Below are 20665 nucleotides of genomic sequence, written 5' to 3' on the forward strand. Positions count from 1 at the left end.
CTTGAAGCAACAGCACAGGGAGGCACGTGGTCAGAGCAGCACCGAGGCCAGGGGTCAACCTGCCAGCTCTGGGCCACTTCAGGAAATGTTGACCCCAAACCTGAGGGGCTGGCCTGCTTTTACCTTTCTGTCACCTGCCCTTCATCCTGGATTCCCCTGTGACTCCAGACCTCTCCTATGGATTTCTGGGCACCTGCACGCCAACTGTGAGGGAGCAGTTGGGGCGCTCCTTCTCTCCTCCTGTGTCTTGCAGCCGAGCCTCACTTCTCCTTCATCCTTGAGCTTCAGTTCTTGCTGCCTGCCACCCCATCCCAGCTAGGCCTCAAACATGGATGCATAAGCTCTTCTGCATTTTCTCTTGGGAAATAGTCACCGCCTTCATTTTTCACCAAACGATTCCTTGGTTTTCAGAGAAGGAAGAGGAGAATGCCAGTCAGTACTGGTCCCCAGGCCTCAGAGTAACTGCCTTGCTATTTGTGAGAGCTCTGTCACCATCTTCCCCTTATCCTTTCTCCAGATGTGAGCTGGGGGTGGGGGCGAGGTCAGTCCAGGGAGCCTCTTGAGGATCAGCAGAGCAAGGGAGAAAGCCCCCAAGACAGTTTGTGCCCAGTGCTCTCCTGACCAGTCCCAGCAGTGAGCAGAGCCCCCAGTGAAGGTGCAGGTAGGCACCTTGGGAAGGATCAGGGCCCTGTGCCCAGTCCTCATTTAGCTAACTTTTATCGAGCACACAGCCTGTGCCAAATGCCGAGGAGACTCTGAAGCACAAGGCAGTGCCTTCAGGAAGTCTTGGGCTACAGCTGGGCAGACTGACACACGGGAAATCATGAGAGGGGAACTGAAGACAGGAGTCTGAAGGGATGGCCCAACTCCTGCTGTCCCCCTGCCTACCCCAGGGGTCTCCTGTCTATCCATCCAGCTTGGTGCCTCTTCCCTCTCCCCAGCCCCTCCAGCTCTTATCATCCACTTCTTCCAGAAAGCTCTCCTTGACCAAACCCACCTCCTCCTTGCTCTGCTGGCATTTAAAGGTTAAATCAGCAAGCATCTGAGCACCTCACGGGTGCTTAGAAACACACCTGGTGCTGTGAGAAAAACAGGAATCAGCGCCAGCTGATGCCCGAATCGTGTGAGGGCAGTGTCCTGCGTGAGCGACATGTCACTACGTGAGCACACGTGTGGGTCGGGATGAAAGGTGGCATGTGGAACGCCATCCCTTGAATTGCACCTGGAGGCACATCTACCTGCAGTTACTGCAGATAACATCACTGCTGTCTCTTCATACCCAAACACATACAGTTATAAATCACAGATGACATCATGCGGCATGAAGTCCAGTGCCATGTGATGTCTCCCTGGCAGTTTTTGACCTGGATGAGGGGGTCTGTCAGGTGTCTCACAGCCCCACTCTTCAGTAACTAATCCGAACACTTTGCTGCCTTCCACAACCTCTCCACCAACTGAAGACCTGGTGGCTCAGATGGTAAAGAACCTGCCTACAATGCAGGAGAGCCAGGTTCAGTCCCTGGATCAGGAAGATCCCCTGGAGAAGGGAATGGCAACCCCCTCCAGTGTTCTTGTCTGGAGAATTCCATGGATAGAGGAATCTGGCGGGCTACAGTCCACGGGGTCTCAGAGGTGGACACGACTGAGAAACTGACTTGCACTTTCACTTTCAGGAAATGCTTAGTAACATAAACCCTTGTGAGTGAAAGTAGCCACAGACTTACTCCACATGCTCATGATTCAACAAAAGTGATTTTGTGTATGACACAGAGAGCTGCCCAGGTAATAAAACATTTGGGCGCCCATATCTGTGCAAGTCTGTAGAGCTCTCATACCAGGTGGCAACCGGGTACCACCTGAGTGTGGTTCCTGCCCTGAAAGAGCAACTCTTCTACTTCAGGAGATGAGACATAATCGTGCGAAAAGTTAAATAATGAGGTTATGGTCCGGTTTATTTAGTTACAAGGAACCTCTCAAGTGAGGCTGGATACAAGAAGTTGTAGCAGAGACTCTGGAGCCAGGCTATGTGCATTCAAATGCTGGCGCTGCCACTTCATTAGCCATTTGACTTTGGGCAAGTTATTTACCTTCACCAAGCCTCTGTTTCCTCATGTGTAAAGTGGGAATCACAGTAGTATCAGTGTCGTGGAGTTTTGTGGGATTAATTGGTAGTAGTGCTATCATGTTGATTTTGATTTACTTGAAGTTTCTGAATCTCACTGCAGTCTGAGCACATGAACAGCGTGCAGCACAGCCAGTTCCTTGGAGCTGGAACTGTAGGGTGATTCTGAGTCGTGGTAAAACCAGGCACAGTGAGCACCAGTTAGTCCCCTGTCCCCCCACTTCCCTCGCCCTCCACTCTGTTCTGTTCTCAGCCGGCCTCTCTGCTCACAACAACCTCTGCCACCCTGACTCTCCAGGTACCTTCCTGGTGTCTTCCCTCTGTGTTTTAGTTGGAATGGCCTAGAGGGAAATTTGCCCTCATTCATCTTTTCTCTTGGTTTGAGGCTGGCTACCCTTGGATCAGGAGCCCATCTTTTGGACTCATGAGCTACGATTGGGGTAAAAAAGGAACCACATGGTTGAAAACAGGGTCCCTTAGGCAACAGGAACTTTGATTAGGCCTGGAAGTTGAATTTTGAGGGCAGACCTGGGCTCCTCTGCTTCCTGGCTGTGTGTAACCCTGGGCATGTCATTTAATTGCTCTAATATTCCTTCCCTGTAAAATAAATATGCCAATAACATCTACCTTACAGTTTGCTATGAGATTATACTTCTCAAGCACTCAGCAGTACCAGGACCAAAGAAAACGCTGAGAACCTGCTAGCTGTTTAATTATTACAGGGATGTGGGGAGGGTAGGCAATGAGAGAGAGCTCTGAGACAGAAAATGTGGGAGATGTCTCATGAGGTGGTCAAGGTAAGAGGCACAGGGATGGGACAGATAAGAGCATCCTTGCTCAGAGAGTCCTGGGAAGGCTGTTAGACCCCATCTGTCATCCTTATTGTTGCCCTTGCCTGATTGCCCAAGTCTGGGGGATCACAAGAGAGCAACCACAGAACTGGAGAGTTGTTTGGTGTCTGCCTTCCCCATCAGAACACTGTTACAGCAGGGACTGCCCCATTTTACTCAACTTTCTTCCAGAGCCTAACACAACTCCTGGCACATGGTAAAGAAGTAATACATAGTCAATCAGGTTGGCAGCTTTGTGGAATGTGGACCTGAGCATTTAAAATCATATGGTTATGGGGACTTCCCTGTCAGTCCAGCCATTAAGACTCCATGCTTCCAGTGCAGGGCATGCGGGTTCAATCTCTGGTCGGGGAACTAAGATCTTAATGCTGCATGGCACGGCCAAAAAAAAAATAAATAAAGACAGAACCAGAAAGTTTTCTCATTGAAAGGGAACCCAGAGAGGTTAAGTGACTTGCCCACAAACATACAGCCTGTTAGCAGCAGAGCCAAGAAAAGAAACCAGGTTGTCTAATTCTAAATTATATAAGTACTTATATTTTATCATTGTCTGTGTTTGTCTTAGGACTTTTTCACATGTGTTATTAGCACTTTGAGGGGTCCCTTCCATGTGAGTAGATTAACTTTCTTAGGGTGGCAATTTTCACTGTCAGCAATAATTTATGGAGTAGTATGAGAGGGGCTTTAGGGTTATTATTTTTAACAACAGTTCTATTGATGTGTAATTCACATAGCACAAAATTCAACCTTTCACAGAATTTTAAAGTGGTTTTTGGTGTATTTACAGACTTGCTATCACCACTGTCTAATTTCAGAACGTTTTCTTCAGCCCCAAATAAAACCCAGTACCCATTAGCAGTCACTATAATTCCTTCCTCCCAGCCCCTGGAGGAGGACTAATCGATCTGCTTTCTGTCTCTAAGGATTTGCCTATTACAGACGTTAAACATAAATTTTATGGAGCTGTAAATATGTGAAGTTTTTTTTTTTTTTTACTGCCTTCTTTCATTTAGTGTAATGTGTTCAAGGTTCATCCGTTGCTGTAGCATGTATTATTATTACTTCATACCTTTTTGTTGCCAAAGAATATTCCATTATTGGAATATCCATAAATAGATACATCATGTTCATTCATCAAGTGATGGACATTGGGCTGTTTGTGCTTTTGGGCTGTTACGAATAAAGCTGCTGTGAATATCTTATGTACAGATTTCTGTGTGTTCGTATGTTTTCAGTTGCATTGGGTATCTACCTAGGAGTCAAATTGCTGGGTCATGTGGTACCTGAGAAACTGCTAAACCATTTTCCAGAGTGGCAGCCCCATTTTGCCTTCCCACCAGCAGTGCACGAGGGTTCTGAGTTCTCCGGGTCCTCTTGAGTGCTTGTCGTTGCCCGTCGTTTCGGTTAAAGCTGTCTTCGTGGGTGTGCAGTGGTGTCTAGTTGTGGTTTTGATTCTTACTTCCCCCCTAGTGACTCACAGAGTGTCTTTTCACCTGCTTAGTGGCCACTGTGTATCTCTTTTGGAGAAATGTCTATTCAGATCCTTTGCTCATTTTAAAATTATTTGTCTTTTTATTGTGGAGTTATTTTATTCTCAAGTTTTTTTAGTATTCTGTATACAAGTCCCTTGTCAGGTATAAATCCTTTATCTACATGTCCCTTATCTCTGATATATAATTTGCAGACGTTTTTTTCCAATCCTGTGGGTTGTCCTTTTACTTTCTTGATGCTGTTCTGTGAAACACACAGTTCTAGGCTTTGATGAAGTCCAATTTGCCTTTTTTTTTTGTCTTTTGTTACTTACGCTTTCAGTACCATACATAAGAAACCATTCCCTGATCCAAGATCATGAAGACTTACTCCTGTGTTGTCTTTTGATTTTTTATTGTTTTAGCTCTTACCTTTTTAGAGCCATGATCAATTTGGGGTTAATTTTTTGTGTATGGTATGACATAAGGGTCCAAATTCATTCTTTTAAATATGGATATCCAGTTTGTTGAAAAGAATGTTGAATGATCTTGGTACCTTTGTTGAAAATCAATTGACCACAGATTGAAGAGTTTATTTTTGGATTCTCAATTCCAGTCTATTGATCTGTGTCTGCCATTGTGCCAGTATCACGTGGTCCTGATTGCTGTAGCTTTGTAGTAAGTTTCCAAGTTGAGCAGTGCAAGTCCTCTAACTTCATTCTTCCTTTTAAAGACATGTTGTCTCTTGGATCCTTTGCATTTTCATATGACTTTTAGGTGAAACTTGTCAATTTCTGTCCAAAAAAGCCATCTGGGTTTTTTATAAAAGTACACTGAATGTGTGGATCTTAATAGTACTAAATCTTCTGGTCCATAAACGCAGGATGTTTTTCCATTTACATAGGTCTTCTTTCATTTCTTTGAACAGTGTTTTACAGTTTTCAGTGTACATGTCTCACACTTCTTTGGTTTGGTTTATTCTTTCTGATACTCTTATAAGTGGAATTGTTTTCGGAATTTCCTTTCTGGATCATTAATTGTAGTATACAGAAATAAGAGTTGGTTTTCATATATTGATCTTGTATCCAGCAACCTTGTTGAACTTGTCAATGAGTTTAATAGATAAGATCAATGTGTGAAGTTGAGGTTGAAATTCATGGGTTGGATAGCTTGTGCTGGGCTAGAATGGCTAGTGATTTCCTGGAGAAAAAAACAAAAAACATCACCACCACTTGGGATTTGGCTTGGCTGACAGGAGAGCTCATCTTTTGGCGGGGTTGGCCCCTGCCGTAGATAAAAGGGGCATGAGTTGAGTCAGTGCAGATGCGGGTGCTGAGGCGCCCTTGTAGAAGAACAGTAGCTCTCCACCACTGTGCCTCCTTTCAGATCCCTGATGCTTCCTTTCACCTGTTAGTAACTCCCCAAAGCAGCACAGCCTCTCCGAAAGGGGCCACTGACCTCCACATTGGAATCACCCAGGGGATCTGTTAAACATACAGATTCCCCTCCTCACCCCAGACCTGCAATGCTAAATAGGAATCTCTGGAACAGGATCTAGGATTCTCACATATCCTAAAGCACCCTGTCTAGCTTCCGTTCCCAAGCTTTTCCAGCCTTATGCAGGCCCCAGGCTCCCGCTTAGCAAATGATCTTCCCTCTGATGTAATCACCTAAGTCAGAGTCACTGGGAATTCATGGAGCTCCCCCATCTTCCTTTGTCTTTAATCTCGACAGAGCAGCGACTCTTCACGTCTTGTTTCTTCCTGTCCTTCTCTCACCCTCCTTCATTTAGTTACCTGTACCCTTGACCCCGTCCCTTTCCACCTGCCAGCAGCTGGCTGAACAAGAACCAGGCTGCTGAGAACAGAGTCTGAGCACCAAGGCAAAGAGCTGGAGGAGGCTCCAGAGCTATGCCCTTGTGCAGACGGGCAGGCCAGAACCGCCTGGTGGGTTCCCAGGAGCAGAGCATTTCCCTTTGGGGATGCCCCTTCTAGATCACCATCGAAGAGGGTGGCCATGCATGCAGACAGGCAGATACATGAAGGGCCCACATCTGAAGCCAGATCAATGCATTAAATCATATTTGAACTGTGTATTATATATTTCTGGGCATTCTGAATCCTTGAGTATGGCCCTGTTGTATTTGATCAGTGCTGTAATCCACTGATGCAGTTTACATACAAATAGATACATATGCACCCATATATATCATTAAACAGCAAGTTATCAGGCATCAGCAGTCACTTTTTAGTCTTCTTCCCTTAAGTATTTGAGATCTTCCCTATTTTGAAAACCCTCTTGTCTGCCTTTGCTCCCTCCTCTAGCCGTCATCTGCTTTTCCCCTTCCTCTCCAAGTCGGACTTCTCCAGCAAGGGTGCTGCCCCCAGAGCCTTCACTTCCTCATCACCCCACCTCCCCCCAGCCCCCGCCATCTGCTCTCACCACTATGGTCTGCACGGGGATGCCCAGTGGGGCCCTTGGCGCTAAGGCCAGTGACACTTTTCTCAGTCCCCTCTGACCACCTCCCCTCTGGTGTCTGTTCCTTTGCTCGCCCGTGTGCAGCACGTGGCCCTTCCTTAGGGGCTGGCCTTGGCCCTTCTAGTCCTCATTCCCTGTGCACCCACCCTGAACACCATTTCCCACACTCACAAACGGTCTTTAAATCTTTCCCCTCAGACCCTTGTTTCTAGCTGCCTGGTAGACATTGACTTCTGTGCATCCCCAGACATCTCAAACTTAACATCCAAACCCAAGCTGCTGTCCCTCAGCAGGGCCTGGGCTTCCCTGCTCTTCAGTTCTTGTCACCACTCAGACACTACCTCTTCCAGGGAGCCTGCCTGAGATTCCCACCCTGAGGCAAATTCTGTCCCCTGAAACCGCAGAGCTGGCTTATTACCCAGTCCAGCTTCCTCTTAGCTGTGTGAGGAAGACAGGCCCTGGACAGTTAAATACTTGCTCAGGGACACATAGCTATGTCCCCCTAGAAATCACTCTCCAGCGCTCTTTCCTCTACTCCAGACTGGAGTGCCTTCCATTGCTCTCATGGCGCATGACCACCGGGTGTCCACGTGCCCACGCTGGGGTGCTTGGCCTATCTGGAAAATCACATGGCCCTTGAGGGGCTGTCCGTGGTTCTCATACAGCACGGTTGAGATCCCCATTGTGCCTCACTGAGAACTTGTCACATAGTCAGATAAATATTTAATGGATAAATGGAAGAAGACAAAGTCACCTGGCAGATCTCCCCAGATTAGGGCCCAGGGCAGGGCCAATGTAGACACTCAGGCAGTATTTAGTGGTTGTCTGATGATGGGGCAACTTTAAGTATCTGGCTGAGGTGTTTGGACTCCCTTCTGGGCAGAGGAGCAAACTCAGGAAGGCAGGGTGAAGCAGAAGGCAGCAGCAGAAGGCAGGGTGGCGAGGCAGGCGCTCCAGGAGGGAGGGGGTGGAGGGATGGGCCTGGAGTAGCAGCTTCGGGAATGGAGAGGAGGAAACACACAGGCATCTTGAAAGGAGAAGGAACTGGGGAGAGGATGCTGCCAAGGTGGGGCTTGGGTGAGGGTGGTGCTGTTGTTGAGCAGAGTGGGGCCAGGCCTCCGTGGAGCATGTTCCCCAGAGGATGTTTCGGACCAGGACTCCTGTGTCACACGTACAATCAACTTAATTCTCAGAATAACCCTTTCAAGTAAGTGTGGTCAGCCTGGCTGGGGGTCAGGAAACAGGCTTGAGACCATTAAATCCATGTCTGAAAGTGAGTGTCTGACCTCACAGGCTGTCCTTTTCATCCCTTGGTGCCTCCTGAACAGGAGCCTAAGGAGGCAGGCTGGGAGCTCAGGTTACAACCTCTGTTTGTGTTGATCCGAGGTGATGATGCTGTGTCATTGTGACTCTGCCAGGCCGCTCTTATCCCCCTCTTAGATTAGGAACATCAGAAAATCAAGTCCATGCGTTCTTTCTCCTGTCTCCATCCATTTCAGAAAGAATTAAAATGCAAGAAAGGACTTCCCAATGGTTAAGAGTTTAGAGGCCCCAGGATGGATAAGGCCATTCTCTGGAAGAGATTTTTTAGGGAAGTGAGTTCCCTTCAAGCCTCTGTAGTCTAGACTCGCAGGTGGATAAGATAACTTCTTCTAGGTCCCTTGCAGCTCTCAGGTTCAAGCAGACCTCTTGTCAGCCCCTCTCCCTTTCCTGTGGGGCCTGCTGATTTTTAGACCTTTTCAAGGGTTTTGTTTTGTTTTATTTAGTAACAAGTTGGAGCTAAGTAATCGAACACAGGGAGAAGGCGATGGCACCCCACTCCAGTACTCTAGCCTGGAAAATCCCATGGATGGAGGAGCCTGGTAGGCTGCAGTCCATGGGGTTGCTAAGAGTCGGACGCGACTGAGCGACTGAGCGACTTCACTTTTCACTTCCATGCATTGGAGAAGGAAATGGCAACCCACTCCAGTGTTCTTGCCTGGAGAGTCCCAGGGACGGGGGAGCCTTGTGGGCTGCCGTCTATGGGGTTGCACAGAGTCGGACACGACTGAAGCGACTTAGCAGCAGCAGTTGAACATAGAACCAGGAAATTCTTGGTCTGGCCAGCTCAGGCCCCTTCAGAGCAGGTGGAAGGAGTCTCTCTGCAGCTTCTGTCAAGGCTCCCGCAAACCTGGCCAGTTCTGGAATGTTCTTTCAGGCTGCTGCTTGCAAAGCCCGGAGCTAGGTACTGGACAGGCAAGTAAGCAGGGAGGATTCAGTCCCTTCCTTCCGGGATTTACAGACAAGTCGGTGCATAGTTATGGCGTGTGGAGGCACGAGCTCTGACGAGGATGTCCGGGAACCGGGCCACATTTCCAGTCCTCCCAGGACGTTCCTGAGGCGGGGGTCTCCCTGGTCTCCAGCCCATCCAGGTTACCTTCCACGTCCCCTGGCTGCAGTGGGTGAAGGAGGAGGCGTTCTTTTGGTTTGTTTGGTTTTGGGAGTTTCTTTGGTTGTTTTTACGGAAATCCTATCTTGGATTTCAAAACCAGAGAGAAAGGAGCTTTATATGATATACTTTGAGGATTGTGGGCAACGAGGCACAGGTGTTGGCTGGGGAGTTTGTTTCCTGAGGGCATGTGCCTCCCCTCCATCCTGCAGGTTGGGGAGAGCCTGCCTGTGACCCCAGGCGCCCCTGGCTTGCAACCCCACCTCCCAATCCCTCTCTCTCAGAAAGGAGCCCTGCCCAGAGGGTGCCGGTGGCCTCCCTGCAGCTGCGCTGCTCAGCCCAGCAGGCCATGAGCCTCTTTGGAGGCGTTTGTCTGAGCCCTGCGGGCCCTCGCCCCTCCTCTCCTGGTTCCACTTGGCTCCAAACAAGGGGAACTGAAAGTTCTCCCTTCACACCACCTCTCCCTGCTCTGCATCCCCCATCCTGCTCCAGATACCTCTACCCTACCAAATGCTGGGAGCCCTGGGCTCAGGACTGGGAAAGGGGAGAAGGTGGCTCGCGTACTCCAGCTCCTCCTAGCTTTCCTCACCGACCTAATAAGCATTTTGTGGGCGTTGCCCCATTTGAAGTTGCCACCAGCCCAGAGGTGGGTACTTAGGTGTCCCCCCGTGTGGATGAGGCCACAGGCTCTCAGAGGTCGTCACTGAGTCTGAAAGCAGCAGCCTGTCTAAATAGCCAGTGGGGCTCTGCCTCCTGTTTTCTCTCCCCTTCTTCTGGCTTTACCCTCCCCAAACATGAACTCTGACCCAGTCCCGGAAAAGGGCAGCTCTCCATCAGCCCCCTAGCAGCTCCATTAACACACTCATTCTCCACTCCTGGTTGAACAGCCTTCCCCGAGGCCTCTAGCTCGTGTTTCTGTTCTGAAGTGCTGATACCTCATTCTTTCTTTCCCCCTGCCCCCTCAGGACCCTGCAGGCATCTTCGAGCTGGTAGAGGTGGTCGGCAATGGCACCTACGGACAGGTGTACAAGGTGAGGCTCTGGGTGTGGCGGGAGGGGGCCCTCTCCCATGGGCCTCTCTGGAGTGGGCTGTGGTCTGGAGATTTGACAGGGGCTGGAGGAATTACAGGGGCTGGGGGCCCTGGGAAAGGAGGGGGCCCAGGGAGGGAGAGGAAAGGGGTAAAGTCAGGAGGAAAGGAAGCAGCGAGACGTGGGTGTTTTTGCTGGCCTCTACCTCTGAGCTTAGAACCAGCCCTGGGTGTGGCAGGAACAGTCTGGAGCTGGGTGGGGTGAAGAACGGGGACACTCAGGGCAATGGGAAGGGTATGGGGACATGTGTGACTGAGCTCAGAAGTGCAGGTTTGGCTTCTCCTGAGTCCACAGGAGACCTAGGACTCGGGGTCGGTGGGACCTAAAGGGGACACCCTCAGCAGAGGGGAACCCACTTTCTTGAGCCCCCCTGACCGGCCTGCAGCAGGACTGGGACCGGAGCTCAGGCCTTCTGCTTTTGAGGCTGCCTCCCTCCCCTGCCTCCACAGCAGTGGCATTTCCTCGACCACGGACTGTGGCTTTTGGTCTGGCCAGTCTAGCCCTTCACGTGGTCTAACCACCGGTCACACTCCACGGGGGAGGCAGCCACAGCAGAGAGGTACTCAAGGTGGATGCTGCCCCCAGGCACACGCCTGGCTGCTTCAGCTCTAGATATGGCACTCAGCCTCTTCACGAGCCTCCTGTGTCTCAGGGGCCAGGGTTTCCTGGGTCACTGGGACTACCCACCTCTTACCCTTCTTCTCTATAAGCTTTGGAAAGCAGGTGCACCCCCACCCCAATCACCCCATCTCTTGCCTAGTTGTTGCCATGGAAATTGCAGCTCTATGTTCTGCTTCTCTGGGCTTAGGGGTCGTGAAAAACTGCTGGGGATAAAAACAATCGCTGGGCTGGCAGTCCCCCCCACACACACACCTTTCTCCTCCCCAGGAAGCCTTGGACTTTCCTACTGGAGCCTGAGATGACTCCTGCTAGGAATTTTGGAAGGATGAGGTGGGGCAGAAGGGGAATGGCAGGGACACGCTCTAGAAGAAGTTTCTTCCCATTCACACTGGTGGTGGGGTATCCACACAGCAGTCAGCCCTCCCGTGTTTCTCCCAAGTTCCCTAAAATCTCAGCCCTGTCTACTCTCTCCTGTTAACAGTAATAAAAAGCCCTGTGTATGTGGCTGGGGGTGGGGGTGATTCTGGGAAAGGCCCCCTGTCCAGAGAGGTGAATCAGGAGAGGACCCAGGCAGTCTGTCATGCATAGAAGATGCTGGAGAGGCAAAGCCCTCCTCCCCCAGCCACCTCTCCCAGCTCCATGCTGCTCCATCTGAGGATGGAGAGGGAGCCCTCACTCGCTGCTCTAACTTTCAGACAAGGCTGTCTAAGCCAGAGAGGCTGGGACAAAACACAAGTGTCTCTCCCTCATCCCTCTTGAGTGTTTCAGGAGAGGAGACCCTTCGTCTTTATCCAGCTTAGCACTTGGAATCCAGGCGCGGTGATTTTCCTACAGCCGACTCATAAACTGAGGTGTCTAGCCAGGGGCATTTTCTAAGAAAGAAAGCAGCCAAAAATTGTGGGCTCTCCCAGAATTAAGCCCCTCCCAAGTGCAGACCTGACCCCCCACCCATGCCTGGCTCTCCGTCCTGCAGGGTCGGCATGTCAAGACTGGGCAGCTGGCTGCCATCAAAGTCATGGACGTTACGGAGGTAAGGCGTGTATAGGGCAGGGGGAGGGTCGGAGTGTTGAGAAGGGGGCTTGCTGGTGGGGGGGGACTCTCAGGGTTCACCTCTCCCTATTCACGTAGGATGAGGAGGAAGAGATCAAACAGGAGATAAACATGTTGAAAAAATACTCTCACCACCGCAACATCGCCACCTACTATGGGGCCTTCATCAAGAAGAGCCCCCCAGGGAACGACGACCAGCTCTGGGTGAGGAGCGCCCCTCACCTGCCCCAGTTAGTGCGTCTGTTCTCCTGCCTCTGAGCACAGGTCCTGGGAAAGCAGCAAAGCAGCACATCTAATCTGTGCGGGTGGTGGTGGCAAGACTTGGGCCCCTCCCAGCAGCGCACAAGCCTCTCAGGATGATTACTCTCCAATTACTCGGCCACAGCTCGCTTAGCTCTTTGGGGCCTCCCCCAAATTCCCTCCAGGCTCGGAACATTCCTAAGAGTCATCGCCTTTCCCGGCTTGGGCACTGTTGCCCACTAATTCCCCGGCCTCACCCTTTCTGGGGCTCAGCCCAGCCTGGAGGAGAGGGCAGCAGGGAACATAGCCATGGCTGGGGGACTGGGCCTCAGACCAGGTCTCCCTCCCAGCAGTTGCTGCTGCTAAGTCGCGTCAATTGTGTCCGACTCTGTGCGACCCCATAGATGGCAGCCCACCAGGCTCCCCTGTCCCTGGGATTCTCCAGGCAAGAACACTGGAGTGGGTTGCCAATTCCTTCTCCAATACAAGAAAGTGAAAGTGAAGTTGCTCAGTCGCTAGACAAGCACTTACTGAGCGCCCTCTGTGTACCCTGCACAGATAATCGTGAGTTGTGGTCCCTGCCTCCAAGGCACTTAGTCTTTTTTGGGTGGGGAGAGACACACATAGAGAAAGGCAACCAGCTGTGTGTAGTGGGAGATTATTAAGGGCTAGAAGCTGAGCGCTAGTGACCCGGCGCCCCCTTGTGGACCCCATCCTCCCCTCCAGCTATGGGAGGGGCGCCCCAGATGTGCAAATTACCTCTTTGGCGCATGTAAATACAGGTACCTCAGGCGGCCTTTTTTTTTTTTTGCATTGGATGCAGCTTGTAGGAAACATACAGTGAAAACATTTGGACGGGCGTACTGATGCCCCGAGATTTGTTTGGCCTCTGCTTTGGGTCCCTGGAGGTGGGAAACATACACTGAAAACATTAGGACGGGCATACTGGTCCCTCAGGATTTGTTTGGCCTCTGTTCTGAGTCCCTAGAGGTGCTGGCCAGCCGGAGTTCTTCTCATCTCCCAGCCTCGGCCTGGCCTGTTTACAGACTTTGTGCTGAAGCCTCAGATTCCCTTCTGCAGCTCTCTGGTAGCCCCTGGGCTCTGTCTTGTCTCTCTAGCAGACCTGGGAAATTGCTGACTTGAGCCCCTTTCTTGTCTCTCTCAAGGGTTGGCCAGCTTTTCCTTTGAATGGCCAGACAGTAAATATTTGGGGCTCTGTGGGTCATAAGCTTCTAACAACTACTCAGCTCAGCCATAGACAATGCAGAGATGAAAACAGGAATGTCCCTTGACTCCAAAGAGCTTTATTTAAGACGCTAAGATGTCAGTTTCATATGATTCTTTGATTTTTATTTCAGCCATTTAAAAATGTAAAAACCATGCTCAGCCTCTTGGCCATAGATTGCCGGACCCCTGCTCCAGAGCAGTGGCTCTTCACTCTATGGGCTTTATGGGTCCCAGTGAGGATCTGATGGAAGCTTTGGCCCCTGCCCCAGGGAAAATGCACAAACCCATGTCATTCTGTCTGCAAGTTCAGGGATTCCCTGGGGTCCTCTTCTGGACCCAGACCATCACCTGCCTCAGCCCACCTACCCTGTATCTCCCAACTGTGTCTCCTTCCCCTTTCTCTCCTAATCTCACCAAGTTCTGTGGCTTTTACTAGGGGTCTCATGGCCCCTGCTTTCCAGCTCATACCAATTCTGACCCAAGGACTCCAGTCCTCCCCCAGGGGCCCGGCATGGGAAGGAGGCCTTGCCTGACAGATACTTTTCCCTCCGGTGCCTCCCTGGGACCATAGCTGGTGATGGAGTTCTGTGGTGCTGGTTCTGTAACGGACTTGGTGAAGAACACGAAAGGGAACGCCCTGAAGGAGGACTGTATAGCCTACATCTGCAGGGAGATTCTCCGGGTGAGCGCCAGGTCCCTCCCTGCCTCCTCCTCCCATCTCCCTGGAAGTGGGCCTTCCCTGCACTCACAGGGAAGGAGCTGGAACTGTGCCCCCTTGAAGGAACAGATGGCCTAATGCGGGTGCGGGTGGAGAACCCTCAGAGGGACCCAGCGCCTCTGTTTCCCAGCTCTGCCCTTTCCTTGGGGCCCTGCAGCTGGATCCTCCAGAGCCTCCAGTCTGAGGACACTCCTCTCAAAGCTGAGCCTTAACTTGGGCTCCTGGCTCCCAGGTGGAGAGGGACAGCTCCCCCAGCCCAGCCCAGCCAGGTGCCTCCCCAGCCTCTCGACTCACATCCTTGTCCTCTAACACCAAGAATACTTCCCCCCACCCCTCCTGCCCCAGGGTCTGGCCCATCTCCACGCCCACAAGGTGATCCACCGAGACATCAAGGGGCAGAACGTGCTGCTGACAGAGAATGCCGAGGTCAAGCTAGGTACGCCGATGCCTTCTGACCTCTAGCACGGAGTTGGGGACCCGTTTGTTCATTCCCTCTAGTGGCTCCAGCCCACCTGTCTACAGGCTGGGGGATTTGCTCCCCGCCTTCTGCTGAAAACTGCTGGAGAAGCTTTTTGTGTCCTCCCTGGTGTGTCCGGGTACTGTGCCAGCCCCTCTGGGGAGATGGGCTTGTTTGGCCGCTTCTGCCTGGAATGCTGTCCCTTGGTTCTTTCACCCTGGTTTCTCCCCCAGACACAGGAAGACTAATTCAGGGCCTTTGGGATGGATGCTGATGGGGTGAAGAGGTGGCCGGGTGGGGCTCACACAGGACAGCCCAGAGGGGGCCGCAGGTGCAGTGTTCCGTCATGGCCTTTGCCTCTGCCCTCCCAGTGGATTTTGGGGTGAGCGCACAGCTGGACCGCACCGTGGGCAGGCGGAACACGTTCATCGGGACCCCCTATTGGATGGCCCCCGAGGTCATCGCCTGTGATGAGAACCCTGATGCCACCTACGATTACAGGGTACGGGCAGGGAGGCAGCCAAGGGTAGGAAGTGAGATGGGGGCAATGGGCAGGTTGAAAATATTGGGAGCTTGAGCAGGTCAGGGAATGAAATGAAGGCCCAGGGTTGTGGTAGCAGTGAGAGGCTGGGGAAGGGTTTGTGACCAGGAAAGTACGGATAGGGAGGGTGGGGGAGCTGGAGGACTGTGAGGGTTGGAGCAGAGGGGCCTCAGGAAGGGTATGGACCAGGAAGCAACCGGGGGAGGAGAGGCTAGGGATAGTGGGAGAGGGGAGTTAGTGGTCAGCAGCGTTCACCAGTCCCTCTTTTCATGCCTCTGCAGAGTGACATTTGGTCTCTAGGAATCACAGCCATCGAGATGGCAGAGGGAGCCCCCCGTAAGTGCAGGGTTTGGGAGCAAAGGGAGGGCCCAGAAGGAGCTGTAGGGAGGCGGTGGGGTCATGGGAGGCCGGTGGGACCAGCTGATGGTGCCTCTTCTGTGTTCCAGCTCTGTGTGACATGCACCCCATGCGAGCCCTCTTCCTCATCCCCCGGAACCCACCACCCAGGCTCAAGTCCAAGAAATGGTACGTCTTGGGGGATTGGCGTTTAGCAAGGAGGCCCCCGCAAACAAGGCCTCCACGTTACCCCCTACCCCCAGGCCTGGGTCTGCACTGCAGAAGAGGGGGTGGGTAGGGGGGCGCCTGGTGTGGGGGACAGGGGGAGATGGGAAGGAAGTGGGTGACTTTTGGATGAATGAGTCCCCCCTTCTTCCTGGACCCACCCCCTTTCCGACATGAGCCACCATCGTCTCCAGGTCTAAGAAGTTCATTGACTTCATTGACACGTGTCTCATCAAGGCTTACCTGAGCCGCCCACCCACCGAGCAGCTGCTCAAGTTCCCGTTCATCCGCGACCAGCCCACTGAGCGGCAGGTCCGCATCCAGCTCAAGGACCACATAGACAGATCCCGGAAGAAGCGAGGCGAGAAAGGTCAGTGGGCGGGGAGGGAGGTGGAGGGTCTGGAACACACGTCCGCCGCCCCTGCTCCTCTTCACCAGCCCTGGCTCCCCCCTCAGGCCCCCTTCCAGGCCCAGCTCTCCCTGTCCAAGGAGATCTCCTTTCCCAAACTTCCACCCCAGAGGGCTTTTTCCACCTTACCTGGGGAGGTCTAGAACTGCTCATGCGCATGTGTGAATGCGCGGACCCTCCCACCCACATCCCGCCCACCGTGGGGTCCTCTCCCCATCTCTGTCACGGCCGAACCTGGGACCCGCCCGCCGTCACCCCCGTTGCTCCAAGGAGGCGTGCCATCCAGACAGACCTTCCTGGTTATCCCCATCCAAGGTTTCCCTAGCCCAGGGTGGGGTCTGGGGCACTGGGTGAAGAAACAGCAGTGATCTCCCCCCTGCAGAGGAGACGGAATACGAGTACAGCGGCAGCGAAGAGGAGGACGACAGCCACGGAGAGGAAGGGGAGCCAAGGTGGGCCTGGCAGGCGGAGGTGGGGGACCGTCACTGTCTGAGGGACAACAGTGGCCCTTGGCTTGGGGACTCAGCCTGGGGGTGGTGGACACAGACAGGTAGACCCATGGGACGGAGGCCCTGTGTGCTGAGACGGAGTGGAACGAATGCAGGAACTGGAGGGAACTCAGGGCTGCAGGCTGGGGTGTTGAAGGAGTGCGGGCCCAAGGCGGGGCAGAGGGAGGACAGGACTTCGGTCATCCGGGAGCGACCCCCGTCTGGTTTGCTGAAGCACCTGTTCAGGGCTCCCAGGGGGGAGGGTGACTTCTGACTTCGATACTCCCGTGTACCATCTTGCCCAGCTCCATCATGAACGTGCCGGGGGAGTCGACCCTCCGCCGGGAATTCCTCCGGCTCCAGCAGGAGAACAAGAGCAACTCGGAGGCTTTAAAGCAGCAGCAGCAGCAGCTGCAGCAGCAGCAACAGCGAGACCCGGAGGCGCACATCAAACACCTCCTGCACCAGCGCCAGCGGCGCATCGAGGAGCAGAAGGAGGAGCGGCGGCGGGTTGAGGAGGTGTGGGGGCGGGGCACGTCGAGGGGCGGGCCCTCCTGGAAGGACCTGACCTGACCAGGTCCTGGTCCCACTGCTGGTCTGCTGGTGTGCTTAGGGCAACATGAAGAAGAGGGAGGGAGGGGGGCCAGCCCCCTGCCTTCAGACTTGCAGGGAAGGGCTCTGTCCTCTCTGAGGGGCCCCTAAGGTACCCGCCAGGCTAGTGTGGGTGGTGGTACCCTCAGCGTCCCTTCAGAGCGAAGTTTTCTAAAAAGTCACTGTCACCCCTTCTTCGTGTCTATATGTAAACCTCAGCTCTGGGGTTTGCCTGCTCTGTTTCCCTTCAGACCCGGGGAGGCTGAGGGTCTCTGCTCAAACCCCTCCATGTCCTGGGCACCTGTCCCTCCAGCAGGTGCCCAGTCTGTAGGTGAATAAGATCCCTCAGAAGGCCCTCCTTTTACTTATGGTTGTTGGGCCTTAGATTTGCTTCCTACAAGCTTGTCCAGCGCACTAATTGGAGGTGGATGGCAGAAATTAATTTTAATTAATAGAGAATCTTATTTTTAAGTAGCTGCAGTTTTTTAAATCCCAATTTAAAAAATACTTTGTGTGTATAAAGGTATTTATTTTGCAGGGGGCATGGTGGGGAAGAAGAGACGTAGATTGGTTAAAATTTTGCCTTTAACGATGGGATTTTTGTTGAAACAATTACATGATCCAAAGTTCATGGAGGGCTGAGCTTAATTTAAAAATTATCTAAGCAGTGGGCTTCCCTGATAGCTCAGTTGATAAAGAATCCACCTGCAATGCAGGAGACCCTGGTTCAATTCCTGGGTCGGGAAGATCCCCTGGAGAAGGAATAGGCTACCCACTCCAGTATTCTGGCCTGGAAAATTCCATGGACTGTTTAGTCCATGAGGTCACAAAGAGTCGAACACAACCGAGTGACTTTCACTTTCAAGCAGCAGGAGATAGGCGGAAGCCTCCACACTACCTGTGTACTGCTCCCTAAAGTGGGCCCCTATCTTCATTGAACGAAACTAATTTTCAACAAAGGCTGCTCATGAGAGCCTAGTACAAACTATTCTTAATGAATATGGCTTTCAGGTAGCAGGGTAACCAAAATCTGTCTACGTTTCCTGGAGAAGGCCTGATGTATCTTTAGGGCTTGTGCTCTTTCTTTCTTTCCTTCCTTTATTTATTTATTTTTTGGCAGAAAGATTGTGAAAGTTATTAAGTGAATGTGACCTGGGCTACTGATGGTGCTCAGGGTCGCTTGCTAGGTCACTTTTCTGTGCATGGGCACCTGGTGCCCTCTTGTGGCTGAAGGCTGCCACTGCAGCCCACTCCCTTTGGCCATTAGGGTCCAGGTTCATTTGAGAGGCCAGTAGCTGGGATATGGGGGACAGGACGCTGTTGTGGACTCTGGGTTTTGTCTGTTTGGTGACGGAATGGATAGGGGATGGTTTTATCCAATTAGGCCCCCTCCTCTTGGCAGCTCCCATCCCAAGCCTGCAGCCATTTAGACAGCAGCTCCTCCCGAGCCAGGCCGCTGTGGGCTCTCGTGTGAGGGTAGGTAGGTTTGTAGAATCAAGTTGAAGCCACCCACTCTCACCACCATCCCCAGTGAGATGGAGCCTAGTCCAGGAGGGACAGAAGCGGGCTGAGGTGGGCCCCTGCTTCCGCGTGCAGTGCTGCCCTATCTGGTGCGGGCCTTCAGGCTGCCTGTCCCCTCACCTGCAGCAACAGCGGCGGGAGCGGGAGCAGCGGAAGCTGCAGGAGAAGGAGCAGCAGCGGCGGCTGGAGGACATGCAGGCCCTGCGGCGGGAGGAGGAGCGGCGGCAGGCCGAGCGCGAGCAGGTACAGCGCCCCCAGTGCACACCGGACTCACCCCTTCCCGCCCTGGCCTCCCCTCCTGCTCCTGCTGCCTGCCTGCCCTGCTCCCCAGGCCCCTTCCCCTTCTCTCCCTCCCTTGGAATTCCTCCTATCTTTTCCAGCTTCACTCTCTCTCTCTGTTTTCTCCCACCCTTCAACCCCCCACCCCGGCTCCCTGCCCTCCTCCTGTCTCTGTGCTTTCATTCCCCATCTCTTTGCCCCCTGCCCTGCCTCCTGCCTCCTGCACCGTCCCTCATGGGGCCTCCGCCCCGGTGTCCCCCTCATTCCCTGCCTCCGTGGGGCTCATCCCACCCCGGACTCTCTCTTACTCTCCCCCACCCCGGCCTCCTCCTCATCCTCACCCCGCTGACCCCATCCTCCAACTCCTTCGCCGCCGCTGCCGCCCCCCACCCCCCTGCCTCTCCCTCTCTCCCTGCCCTCTGCCCCCCACCCCGCCCCCCAGGAGTATATCCGTCACAGGCTAGAGGAGGAGCAGCGACAGCTCGAGATCCTTCAGCAACAGCTGCTCCAGGAACAGGCCCTGCTGCTGGTAACGGGGTCCCCAGCTTCCCCCGGGAAGACGCGCATTCAGAGCATCTCCGCCGCAGTGGGACGGGAGCACTTCAGGGGAAGGGGTCACCCGGGCATCAAGGGAAGAGACCTCTCCTCTCTAGGCAGTTGGAGGAGAGCAAGGGCGTGCCTGCTCTGGCTTCCAGGGCCCACCCTGCTGAGCCCTCTCTCCCTACCCTTGGGCCCAGGAATACAAGCGGAAGCAGCTGGAGGAGCAACGGCAGTCCGAGCGCCTGCAGAGGCAGCTGCAGCAGGAGCATGCCTACCTCAAGTCCCTGCAGCAGCAGCAGCAACAGCAGCAGCTTCAGAAACAGCAGCAGATCCTGCCCGGGGACCGGAAGCCCCTCTATCACTACAGTCGGGGCGTCAACCCTGCCGACAAGCCAGCCTGGGCCCGAGAGGTACTCAGCACCTCCTGTGCTGCCTGAGACTCCGTCGGTCATTGCGCACGGGAGGCCCCGGAGAGGGGAAAGGGCAGGCAGTGCGTCTGGGCGGTGCTGGAGAGGTCGGGACGTGACTTGGAGAACAGGACAAAAGCTGTCCTGCTTGGCGTCCTGTCGCATCACAGGTGGAAGAGAGAACAAGGATGAACAAACAGCAGAACTCTCCCTTGGCCAAGAGCAAGCCAGGCAGCACAGGGCCTGAGCCCCCCGTCCCCCAGGCCTCCCCCGGGCCCCCAGGACCCCTTTCCCAAACTCCTCCTATGCAGAGGCCGGTGGAGCCCCAGGAGGGACCGCACAAGGTGAGTCTCTCCCTGTTCCTGTCTTCACACACAGATACGGGGGTGGGGGGGCGCCTCGCGTGTACACACAGATGCACATGCCCAGAGCCAGGGGCCACAGACCTCAGGACATGCGGGCAGAGACAGGCACGCATCTGTCTCTCTGTCTTACCTGTTCTGGGGCTCCAGGAGCCCCTTTCAATGGATAGTTGGAACTCAGAGGCCTGACCTGCCCCTTCTTCCCTGCCCAGGCCCC

At 53.5% G+C, this 20665-nt stretch overlaps 1 protein-coding gene across 13 annotated transcripts in view; it reads left to right on the top strand.

Moving 5' to 3' along the window:
• Positions 1-20665, top strand: part of MINK1 (misshapen like kinase 1) — a 47132-nt gene that overhangs the window by 20087 nt on the left and 6380 nt on the right. For 7 of the 13 annotated variants that reach the window (XM_055576760.1, XM_055576761.1, XM_055576766.1 and 4 more), the window contains exons 2-15: positions 10314-10379; positions 12031-12087; positions 12186-12311; positions 14146-14256; positions 14638-14728; positions 15121-15251; positions 15572-15626; positions 15737-15815; positions 16046-16221; positions 16643-16712; positions 17054-17267; positions 18987-19103; positions 19877-20089; positions 20257-20430. In XM_055576760.1, the coding sequence (XP_055432735.1) occupies positions 10314-10379; positions 12031-12087; positions 12186-12311; positions 14146-14256; positions 14638-14728; positions 15121-15251; positions 15572-15626; positions 15737-15815; positions 16046-16221; positions 16643-16712; positions 17054-17267; positions 18987-19103; positions 19877-20089; positions 20257-20430 (1680 nt within the window). Of the gene's footprint in view, positions 1-10313; positions 10380-12030; positions 12088-12185; positions 12312-14145; positions 14257-14637; positions 14729-15120; positions 15252-15571; positions 15627-15736; positions 15816-16045; positions 16222-16642; positions 16713-17053; positions 17268-18986; positions 19104-19581; positions 19669-19876; positions 20090-20256; positions 20431-20665 lie in introns of all 13 variants that reach the window. The other 6 variants (XR_008713101.1, XM_055576755.1, XM_055576756.1 and 3 more) reach the window with 1 other exon arrangement.

The sequence above is a fragment of the Bubalus kerabau genome, chromosome 4 (genome assembly GCF_029407905.1).
Source record: "Bubalus kerabau isolate K-KA32 ecotype Philippines breed swamp buffalo chromosome 4, PCC_UOA_SB_1v2, whole genome shotgun sequence".
NCBI classification, from domain to species: Eukaryota; Metazoa; Chordata; class Mammalia; order Artiodactyla; family Bovidae; genus Bubalus; species Bubalus kerabau.